Source organism: Cnephaeus nilssonii (genome assembly GCF_951640355.1).
Source record: "Cnephaeus nilssonii genome assembly, chromosome: 11".
NCBI classification, from domain to species: Eukaryota; Metazoa; Chordata; class Mammalia; order Chiroptera; family Vespertilionidae; genus Cnephaeus; species Cnephaeus nilssonii.
Window position 1 is genome coordinate 5699364 of NC_137082.1, and position 12467 is coordinate 5711830.

The 12467-nt window shown below is 39.7% G+C and overlaps 1 protein-coding gene across 3 annotated transcripts in view; it reads left to right on the top strand.

Annotated features, from left to right (window-relative positions):
- LOC307107257 (serine/threonine-protein phosphatase 4 regulatory subunit 1-like) overlaps positions 1-12467 on the top strand; it is an 80377-nt gene that overhangs the window by 29474 nt on the left and 38436 nt on the right. For all 3 annotated transcript variants that reach the window (XM_079784384.1, XM_079784383.1, XM_079784385.1), the window contains 2 exons: positions 6901-7007; positions 8256-8398. In XM_079784384.1, the coding sequence (XP_079640510.1) occupies positions 6901-7007; positions 8256-8398 (250 nt within the window). The remainder of the gene's footprint in view (positions 1-6900; positions 7008-8255; positions 8399-12467) is intronic.

Genomic DNA, 12467 nt, shown 5'->3' on the forward strand with positions numbered 1-12467 from the left:
ATTCCTTTTTGTTGAATTTATTAGGGTGACACTGGTTAACACATTTATACAGTGTTCAGGTGCACAGTTCTACAACATATCATCTGTACACTGTATTGTATGTTCACCACCCCAAGTCAAGTCTATATCTATCAACATTTACCCCCTCTATACCCTCCTCCACCTTCCTCAGCTCCCCTCCCCCCAGCAATCACACCACTGTTGTCTGTGTCCATGGCTTTTTCTCTTCTTTTTCTTTTTGTGCTCAATCCTTCCACCACCCACACACAGTCGCCCCCCCGCGGGCCCCCCCCCCCCCCCCCCCGTCCTTCGATAGCTGTCTACCTCCTCTCTATGAGTCTGTCTCTATTTTGCTTGTTAATTCATTTTGTTCATTAGATTTCACATATGAGTGAAATCATATGGTACTTGTCTTTCTCTGACTGGCTTATTTCACTTAGCATAATGCTCTCCATCAAGTTTTGTTTGTAAACACTACTTCATATGTTGTTTTATGTACTTATTACAGAACATCAGGAAACAACGTCTGGCTGCCCCACTTTTAGAGATGTTACTATTGAGCCGTGGGCACAGGTGTTGGATGCTTTCATTGTAAAATTCCTCACCAACCTTCCTCTAATGATGTTAGTGGTCTCAAATAATCACTGCTTAGCTCTGTTATTTCATTATGTGTTGGGAAGTGGTAATTTTCTCTCTATTGTCCATGATATCTGTAGTATGGCCCCATTTCCCAACCTGTTATTGCTTATTGTTGCCTTTTCTATTTTTTCCCCCTAGATAATTCTTATCAGAGGATTATTAACTTTATTAGTTATTTCAGAGCATCAAGTTTTGGCTTTGATATTTTCTATTGTATATTTATTTTCTAGTTAAATAATTTCTGCTCTAATCTACATCATTTTCTTCCTTGGAGATTTTTTGGGGGCAATTTAATTGCTGTTCTTTTTTCTTCTTGTGAGGGATGCTTAACTCTTTATTTATTTATTTTTTTGCCTTTCTTTTGTAACACCTGAATTTTACATTGTAAGATTGCTATTAAATATAAGTACTTAAGTATTATGTTATTTTCATCCTTAAGTTCTGATATGTCATATTTCATTACTTTTCAGTATAAAGTATTTTAAGTGCCCATAATGATTTTTCCTTTAACCAGTGAGTTATTTACAAGTGTTGTTTAATTTCTAAATATTTGAGGGTTTTCCAAATATTTTTCTGTTATTTGATTCTTAGTTTAAGTCTTTTTTTTTTTTTTTATCAGAGAACAAACTTTGTATTATTTCTCTTTTTTAAAGTTGTTGCGGGTTTTTTTTAATCCTCACTTGAGGATATTTTTTCCCATTGATTTTTTTTTTTTTTTTTTTAGGGAGAGTGGAGGAGAAGGCAAGAGGAAGGGGGTGAAAGAGAGAGAGAGAGAAGGAGAGAGAGAGAGATATATATAGAGAGAAACATTGATGTGAGAGAGACACATTAGTTGGTTGCCTCCTGCACATGTCCCGATGGGGCTGGGGATCAAGCCTGCAACTGAGGTATGTACCCTTGACTGGGAATCGAACCCGTGACCCTTCTGATGCTCTAACCACTGAGAAAAACTGGCCAGGGCAAATTTGTTGAGATTTATTTTATGGTTCCATCTGCTCTAATTTGGTCACTTAGAAAGAATGTACATCCCAATGTTTTTGGGTGGAGTATCTTATAAAAATATCCATTAGGTCAAGCTGGTTGAAAACTGTTCATGTCTTCTATCTTTTTATTTATGTTCTGTCAACTACTGAGAGAAATGTTGGAATCTGCACCTATGATTATGATATATCTATTTTTCTTTCAATTCTAACAGTTTTTACTTTGTGTATTTTGAAGCTTTGTTATTGAGTGCATACACATTGAGTATTGCTCTGTTTTCTTGAATAAATTGCTCTTTTTATCACTGTGTAATGTCCCTCTTTATCCCTGGTAATACTCCTTTTTCTGATACTAATATATACACTCCAGCTTGGTTTAGTGTCTGTATGGTGCATTTCTGTCCACTTACTTTTAACCTATCTACGCCTTATACTTAAAGTGTGATTATTGTAGTTGACTGGGTGTTGCTTTTTTAAAAATCCAATTTAATAATTTCTGCCTTTTAGTTTGAATGTTTAGATCATTTACACTTGATGTTACTGTTGATATGGCTTGATTTAAATATATCATCTTGCTATTTGTTTTCTATTTGTCTCACTGTATTCTTCTTGCTGTTTTCCTACCTTTTTAAGAAAAAACTAATTTTCAAAAATAATCCCAGTTGATCTCTATGATAGGCTTATTAGTTATACCTCTTCTAAAAATACTATTGATTGTTTTAGGAATTATAATATACTTCTTTTAAAAAATATATATTTTTATTGATTTCATAGAGAAAGGGAGAGGGAGAGATATAAACATCAGTGATGAGAGAGGATCATTGATCGGCTGTCTCCTGCATGCCCCACACTGGGGATCAAGCCTGCAACCAAGGCATATGCCCTGACCAGGAATTGAACCATGACCTCCTGGTTCACAAGCTGATGTTCAACCACGGAGCCATGTCAGCTGGCCTATAATATACTTCTTTAACTTATCACAACATATGTTAAGATAAAATTATACCACTTTGCATATAGTGCAAGAAACAGTGTAAGAACCTTACAGCAGTATATTTCTACTTCCTCTCTCCATCTTTTCTGCTGTTGTTTTCCTGCATTTTACTTCTACACATGTCATAAACCCTACAATACTTTGTCCTATGTTTGCTTTAGGAAGTCAATTAAAATGAGAAAAAAATGTTTTTTATCTTTGCCATTATTTTTACCATTTTCATACTTTTTATTTCTTTTTGTAAAATACCCATTCCCATCAGGTATCCTTTTGCCTCCAGAACTTTCTTTAACAGTTCCTATTAGTACAAGGCTGCTGGCAGTGAATTCTCACAGATTCTGTTTGTCTGAAAAAGTCTTCATTTCACTTTCTTTTTTCTCTCTCTCTTTAATAGACTTATTTTGTGAGCAATTTTAGGTTTATAGAAAAATTGAGCAGAAAGTACAGAGTTCCTGTATTCCTTAACTATCCAAGCATGTCTAAGCCTAACAGTAGACCTTCAGCATATTAACCACACTTACCTTTTTTTTTGTTGTTAGTCCTCACCCGAGCATATTTTTCCATTGATTTTTAGACAGAGTGGAAGGGATGGCGAGAGACAGAGAAACATTGGTGTGAGAGAGACATCGATTGGTTGTCTCCCACACGAGCCTGCAACCGAGGTATGTGCCCTTGACTGGAATCGAACCCAGACCCTTCAGTCCATGGGCCGATGCTCTATCCACTGAGCCAAACCAGCTGGGGATAACCACACTTATCTTGAAGTCTTAGTCTGAGGTGTTCGACATTTGGACCCCATGTCCTCACTCTTCCTTGTCTCTCTGGAAGCCCGACGCCTGCTCATCCTCAATCTCGTCTTTCCAGCTCCTCTCCATGTTCTTCTCTGTCTTAAGGACCTTGTCACTGTTCATCACCCTTGGTGTTCTGGTCTACTTATGGGCCTTGACTGTGAGCTTCTTCAGGCAGGACCTGGAACCTTCTCGTCTCTGTACCCCAAGCTTATTACCCTGAGTCTGGAGCCAGTTGGGCTGAACTCATGAATGTAACTTGTGTGAGTGGGTGAGGGAAAGAAGGGACAAAAACAGGAAAGCTTACTTCCATGGTTACATTTCCAGGGAATATTGCCATGTAAAGTTAAGCCATCCTCCTTCTTTATAGTTTAAAGAAATCCATGGAAATAATACTTACTTGTTGAAACATTTTGCAATTTTAGGTGTTCAATAGTGAGAGTCCCCTCTCCTCACTATTCTTAGGTAATGACTGGCAACAGTTCAGTGTGCATTCTTCTAAGTGAGTATATATGTATGTATATGTGTGTGTACATATCTCTATATAAAAGCCTAAGCAACCATTAGGACCGGACGACCAGCTGGTAGCTATGATGTGCACTGACCACCAGGGGGCAGACGCTCAACACAGGAGCTGCCCCCTGGTGGTCAGTGTGCTCCCACAGCCAACCTCCTGCGGTCCCTAACCCCAGCCGCCCCGATCAGCCCCAATCGCCGGCCAGGCCAAGGGACCCATCTGTGCACGAATTTGTGCACCGGGCCCCTAGTATATATATAAGTATATATATATGTATGTATGTATGTATATGTATATATATGTATATATATGTCTTTATGTGTACATGTTTTGCACATATATACATAAATATAATTTGTGTTAAGAAACGGACTCATACCATATGTAAAATTCTTTACCTTGCCTTTTCATTTATTGTAGCTGGCATCTCTTTAACTTAGTGCATATCCACGGCACCTTTAAAAATAGTTGTATAGCCCAGTTGGTTAAGCATCGTCCTGTGCACTGAAAGGTTGCTGGTTCGATTCCCTGTCAGAGCACATGCCTGGGTTGTGGGCTTGATCCCTCCAGTTGGGGCATGTGTGTGAGGCAACTGATTCTCTCACATCGATGTTTCTCTCTCTCCCTCTCTCTAAGCAGGTCCTGAGGTGAGAATTCAAAATAATAATAAAAATAAATAAATAAAAATGGTTATATAGTATGTCAATGCATAGATATATCATAATTCATTTAATCTTTCTTCTTTTGATAGACATTTTGATTGCAGTTCTTTGCTTATATTGTAATACTGATGGCTGACACCCTCGAGGGCTTATCATGTGTTTAGTACCGTGCTATGAGCTTCCCACGCATAATCTCATTTACGCTTCATGACACTTTTCTGAGGCATGCAAGGTTGTCCTCTCTGCTCTCATCTCATTAGCATTGCTGACAGGGGAAGTATTGAGGCTGATGCTTCTGGACTCTGCTCCTCTTACTCTGACCTCTCCAGGTCACGGCAACATAAAGAAGCCAGATTTTCCAAAGTGTTGGTGCCCAAAGCAACAATTGCTTTATGTCTTTAGCTCCCTCCCATCTGTAGTCACTGTGGTAGATTTGTCCCTGTTCAGGGCTCTCCCTCACTCTTTCCTCGCTTCCTTAAGAGGGCAGGTCCCCTGTGACCACTTGAGGCTGGATGCAGATCTGTCTATCTGTGCTATGGCCCTAGAAGCAGATTGGGGATCTTGGTTACTTGATTTCCCAGGGGAGGCTGACATGAATGTGGTCCAGTGAAATGTAATCAGGGACTTTATAGTGTCTGTTTCGACTTTCCCAAACCTCCTGGCTGCCAGATCTCGACCTTTCATCCCAGGGGTGGTATAAGTCTCTCTACGGGCAGGCTGGAGTTGATGGATTTCTTCCTGTAGTATGCAGGCCAAGACTGCCTCTTTGAATTCCACATTCCTAGCCTTTTCCTAAAAATCAAGGTGGGTTTTCGACTTTAGCTAGTTCTCCAGATGAACAACCAGAAGTGATGTTTGTTGTTCCTGGATTGTCAGGTAGTCAGAGAACAGAGATAGGCAAGCAGGGGCCCCTTTCTATTTGCCAGTCCCTCTTCTCGCTCATCGAGTCCTCCAGGTTGCCGTAAGCCACTGCTGATTGCACTGAATGTCCCCTCCTCCATGTCTTTGTATAAAATAGCTTTATTGAGGCCTGTTTTTCATGCAATGAAATTCACCCACTTAAAGCATCCAGTGAGATGAGTTTGGGTAAATGTACACAGTCATACAGCCATCACCGTGGTCAAGTTTGAACATTTCCTTAACCCTCTTGTTTCCTTGTTTGCCCCTTTGTGGTCAGCTCCTTCCTTCCTCACCCCCATTGGCCCAGGCAACTGCTGACTTGTTTTTGGACTCTAAGGTTTTTAGAATTTCATATATATGAAATCATGTGGTATGTAGTCTTTTCTGTGTGGCTGCTTTTTTCTTACTTAGCAAAATGCATTTGATATTTGTGCCTTTGGTTACCAGCAGTTCAGACCTTTTTATTGCTGAGTCATATTCCATTGTGTGGATAGCCCTTGTTGACAAGCATTGGGAGCTTTGCATTGTGTGGCTATTACAAAAAAATGCTAATATGGACATTTGTGTACAAGTTTTTGTGTGGACATACTTTTTCATTTCATTTGGGTAGATAAATACCCAAGAGAATAATAAATGTATGTTTAACTTTTTGAGAAACTCTCAAATTGTTTTCCAGATCACATGTGCTGTTTTGCATTCTCTCTGACAATGTCAGTATGTTCCTGTTGCTTTATATCTTTACATCTAGTACCAGTACCAGGTACTCTCACAATTTGAGTTCTTGTAGTGGGTGTAGTATTACCTCATTGTGGCTTTTTTTGGTCTTTGTGTTTTGTTATGTCTTTAACCTTAATTTTGAAATATTTTCAGAAGATCTGCAGGGTAGTGCAGAGAGTTTCCGTATAGCTTTTGCCCAGAGCCCTCTAATGTGCTGGTTCTCAACCAGCGGTGATTTTGCTCCACTGCCCTGGAGACCTTTTTGGTTGTCACATCATGGGGTGAGGATGCTGCTGGCACCTAGTGGGTAGAGAGCATTTCAAACAGAGGTGGCCATCAATGTCTCTTTGGGCTCTTCCTTCTGCATTTATTGGTCACTTAATTCCCTCCCATGTCATGGGGCCTGTCTTCCAAGTCTGTCTAGGTCTGAAGAATCAGTCAGAAAAGGAGTAGAGGGTTTCCTTTGTCCCAGGTGGACAGTTTAAACCTTCAGTGACTGCCAGATTAGAAGACACGGTCCCATCCCTGTAGGTTATTGACCCACATTGGAATGATCATCTTTGGACGTTCCTGGACACTTCCTCCCCTCTGGATGGAGATCACACACTTTCCTTTGCTCCCTGGTTGTATGATCTGCCTGTAGCCTGCGCCCCAGCAGTCAGTGTTGTCCATGTCACTGTTGTATCATTTCTCGTCTCTACAGTCAGATTATTGCCAGAGGGCTACTTGATATCTTCAGGGACTTCGGTAATGATGAAGAAGACTTCTTAACAGTCATGGCAATTGTGGTCAGATTGTCAGAAGATGCAGGTTTGTACAAGGAGTATATACTTTCACGTTTTACTTGCTCATTTCCAAGAAATTGTTTGTAACCAATGATAGCTAACATAAAAAACCCTGCTTGTTAATCAGTAAATTTAAAGCAATGTGTACCCATGAATGGATTTTGCCATGAAGAATGGGTGTCTTGTTTGGCATCAGATGATCCTTATTTTCAGAAAATGAGAATGACTAACGGCTATGAATGCTCTTTGCCCTGGCAGTTAGGCCTTTTGTATTTCACAAGTTCTGCCAGACTATTGGTTGCTAAGAAATAGCCAATCAAAAGAAGGATTACAACAATCCAGTCATTACTTTCCCTCACCTCTGATCTTTGTAGATTAATCTTGATTTTTCTTTCTCTTTCTACCTCCACGATTGCTATCGTGGAAGAAAAGCACACTGCTGTACAGTCGACACTGAGATATAACCTTCACCTCGAACAGATAAGTCAGATGACTGAGGAGTGGGTTTGCCAGTACTGACAACTACACCCCCCCCATTTATAATGACTGGTGTACAGCTTCAGAAAGTTTCAGAAACCTTAGATTTGCTTTAGGTTTTGATCATTTTAACTGAAAATGGAAAAATAAGCCTTCCATATAGTTCCCATATTAGTTTAAAATATTCATAAGACTATGACACAATGCTTTTAAAAAGGCCCAAGTGGATGTTTTGAGTCGTTAAATGGATTCTCTTTATAAATGAGTCACCATTTACAGCACTGAAGCAATTATATATTTGTGTTAAATTTAATGTGGTATATTGGCGCTCAAGCTGCTCTTTTGTTTAATGCTTTGCCTTAGAAATAATTGGGATGTGTGGATTGTGGGGGAGTGCATTTATGAAAGAATTATTTATAATGTATACATTCTGGCTGGAATTTAAATAAGCACAACCCATAGGTCTGGCATATATGCCATTAGTTGTAATGGCTTTTGGACGCTGGCCCAGCATGCAGACTTCTTGCACCCTCCTCGATTTATATATGGCTTGTTATAATAGAGTTGTCATTCTCTCTTCTTTTTATGTTTTTATATTGCCATATAGCTTATTAGCTTTTTAAGCCTGTCTGTAGCATAAATACTCTGAATGGGAAATGATTTTTAAACTGCATTTGTCTAATTTTTTTGATAAAGTATTTTAGTAAGAAAAGCTAGAAACTATCAGTATGTACTAAATAAGATGCTTGGCGTAGTCTTATATAATTCTTTTCTTTGTTGTTTTTTATTGCTGCAGAGCCCACAGTGCGGACTGAGCTGATGGAACAGATTCCTCCTATTGCCATTTTTTTACAAGAAAACAGGTCAAATTTTTCAATGGTGTTCTCCGAATATCTCATACCTATTGTAGTGCGGTACCTGACCGATCGAAACAATCAGGTATGAAAAATTGTAACCTTAAGATCTCTGTAGCAAATTCTCTTTAGTCTTACTTAACTGATCTTCATCATTCAGAAAGCAGCTTCTTAGAGTTAGGTGATTTGGGCACAAAAGATCTGTTTGTGCCCTGTCCCTCTAATCACCTTGGAAAGTAGACAACACCTGTTATTATTATGAGATGCTTTTCTTTTTCTTTTTTTACCTTTTTATTATGGAAATTTCCAAACACACATAGCAGTAGAGAGAATATTAAAATGAATGTTCATGTACTGTTCTCCAGCTTCACTATCATTAGCATTTGACCAGTCTTTTTTCATTTCGCTTACCAACATAAATCCAACCCAGATAAAAGCAGTTCCCAGACACTGTATCATTTCAGCTATGAATGGTTTAGTATTACACTCTGAGAAATATAGACACTTTAAAAACATAATGACAGTGCCATTATCACAAGTGTAAAAATTATCAGTAGTTTCTTAATATCATCTGTTATCTAGTCATTGTTCAAATTTCCCCAGTTTTCTCATAAATCTGGTTTTGCAGATAATCTGTTCAAATCAGACGACACACAAGTTCATACTTGGATTTAGTTGACATGTCTTTCAATCTCTCTTAATTTATAAAGGTCTCCCTCCCTTTTTTCCTCTGCTATTTATTTGTTGAAGAAACTGGGCCATTAGTCCTGTCAGATTTCCCGCACTTGGGATCTGGCTGATCTTGTCCCCATCGTGTTGTTCGAGATGTTCCTCCATTCTCAGTATTTCCCACACTGTGGGCAATTTAGAGGCTCTGTCGGACGTCTGTATCGTACAGTGAGCATATGTTCTGGATGCTGCTGTGTTTTCGCCGGCATCAAGTCGGAGCAGAGAGCTGTGTGGTCGCTGGGTGCAGGTGTTGTCAGCCTTCCCTGTTCATTATGAAATCCCCATCAACCAGGAGCAGCCATGGGTGATCATTGCCACATCCAGGATTTCATTAGAGGATGTAAACTTGTGATGCTCAAATCCCATCATTTCTTCTTCATTTCATAGCTGGGATTCTTCTATAAAGAATTTCTCCCTCAGCTATTTGGTAACCCTGAAAATCAGTTTGTCCAAGGAAAGACAGTATAAATGCTTTATTTCCCCCTTTTTCAGTTTCTAGAATAATTAGTCGGTGTCCTAATAATCTACAAAGGTTATCAATTAGGTTTTAAAAATTTGTTTGAGTATTATTATGAACCTGTGAATTTTAGCATATTAGATGTTTCTATCCATTGCAGCCATCCTTTTTGATGATCAAATTATCCTAGTTTTTTTAAAAAATAATATGTTTTCATTGATTTCAGAGAGGAAGGGAGAGGGGGAGAGAGATATAAACATCAATGATAAGAAAGAATCATAGATTGATTGCCTCCTGCACGCCCCACACTGGGGATCAAGCCAGGCATGCTCCCTGACCAGGAATTGAACCATGACTTCTTGGTTCATAGGTTGATACTCAACCACTGAGCTATGCCAGCCAGACAAATTATCCTAAGTTTGACAAGGGGAAACTCTGAAAGTTGGCCCCTGAATCTTCTTGATGTGACCCAGTAGACTTGGATAGCTCACTTTTACCTGCAATTGGCCATTTCTCCAAGATGCCCTGGTTCCTTTAAGAGGGAAATGATAAATCCCATTTACCATTGCAACAAAAAAATTAAGATACCTACGAATAAACTTAATTAAGGAGGTAAAAGACCTGTACTCAGAAAACTATAGGATGTTGAAAAAAAGAGATAGAAGAGGACGTAAACAAATGGAAGAACATACCGTGTTCATGGATTAGTAGAATAAACATCATTAAAATGTCCATACTACCCAAAGCAATCTACAGATTCAATGCAATCACTATTAAAATACCAACGGCATATTTCACAGACCTAGAATAAACTCTCCAAAATTTATATGGAATAAAAAAAGACCCTGAATAGCCACAGCAATCCTGAGAAAGACGAACAAAGTTGGAGGGATCACAATACCAGATATCAAGCTATATTACAAAGCCACTGTTCTCAACACTGCCTGGTACTGGTACGAGAACAGACATATAGACCAATGGAACAGAACAGAGAACCCAGAAATCAACCCAAGCTACTATGCTCAATATTTGACAAAGGAGGCAAGAGCATACAGTGGAGTCAAGACAGTCTCTTCAGTAAATGGTATTGGGAAAATTGGACAGATGCATGCAAAAAAAATGAAACTAGACCACCAACTTACACCATACACAAGAATAAACTCAAAATGGATAAAGGACTTAAACATAAGATGGGAAGCCATAAAAATCTTAGAATAATCCATAGGCAGCAAAATATCAGACATATGTCATAGCAATATCTTTATTGATACATCTCCTAGGACAATGGAAATTAAGGACAAAATAAACAAATTTCACATCAAAATAAAAAGCTTCTGCACAGCATAAGAAACCAACAAAATGACAAGAAAGCCCACTGCATGGGAGAACATATTTACCAATGTTATCTCTGATAAGGGTTTAATCTCCAAAATTTATAGGGAACTCATACAATTTAACAAAAGAAAGATAAACAACCCAATCAAAAAATGGGCAAAGAACTTAAATAGACACTTTTTGAAAGAGGACATACAGAAGGCCAAGAGACATGAAAACATGCTCAAAGTCACTAATCATCCGGAAGATGCAAATCAAAATGACAATGAGGTACCATCTCACACCTGTCAGAATGGCTATCATCAACAAATCAACAAACGACAAGTGCTGGAGAGGATGTAGAGAAAAAGGAACACTTGTGCACTGCTGGTGGGAATGCAGACTGATGAAGCCTCTGTGGAAAACAGTATGGAATTTCCTCAAAAAATTAAAAATGGAACTCCCATTGACTAAGTAATCCCACTTCTAGGAATATATCCCAAGAAATCAGAAACACCAATCAGAAAGGATATATGCACCCCTATGTTCATAGCAGCACAATTTACAATAGCTAAGATTTGGAAACAGCCTAAGTGCCCATCAGCAGATGAGTGGATTAAAAACCAGTGGTACATCTGCACAATGGATTACTATGCTGCTGTAAAAAAGAAGGAACTCTTACCATTTGCAACAGCATGGATGGACCTGGAGTGCATTATGCTAAGAGAAATAAGCCAGTCAGAGGAAGATAAGTATCACATGATCTCACTCATTTGTGGAATATAATGGACAACATAAACTGATGAACAAAAATAGAGCTAGAGTCATAGAAGCATCAGACAGACTGTCTAACCTAAAGGAAGACAGGAGATGGGGGGGGGGGGGCGTCGAGTAATGGTATTGTCTTGAATTTCTATAACAATGGCAGATGAAAAGATATACAGTTAGAATTCTAGTTTTGTGAAACTCTTATAAAAATACTATATCCCCATAAAAGAGGGATATGATAATAGGAAGCCAGAGTGTGGATACTGGGATGCTCATTGCTATGAGATTAGTCATTGCTTCTAGTGACAGAGCAATTGATTTTCTTAAAAAATGAAAATTCCTCCTAAAGCTATATTGATATTTCCAATTCAAACTGTAAATGTAAGCAAAAACTCTAGGTTTATAGAGTTTTTACTTATTTGATTATATATATACTAGAAGCCCGTTGCACGAAGTTTCGTGCAATAGACTTTCACCTGGCTGCCGCACCAGTTTTCCACCAGCAGCAGTTTTCCTCTGGCCACCCGCCGATCAGAGCGCCTCCCGCCAGCACGATCGGCTACCCCCGAGAGGAACTCCGAACGGGAGGCGCTCGGATTGGCGGGTGGCCAGAGGAAAACTGCTGCTGGCGGAAAACTGGTGCCGGCAGCCACGCAATCGGCCACCCCGAGTTCCGCCACCAGAGTCGTCCGCCGACCCATGGGTCCTTCCGCAGCATCGGCCTTTTAGGCCGGCGGGAGGAGCAGGGGTCGGGGACTCGCGAGTCCCCGACCCCCCCCCCCCCCCCCCCCCCCCGCTCCTACCGCCAGCCAATCGGCCACCCTGAGTCCCGCCCCCCGCGCCTCCAGCCGGCCCAATCATGGGCGTAGCGGAGTGATGCAATTTG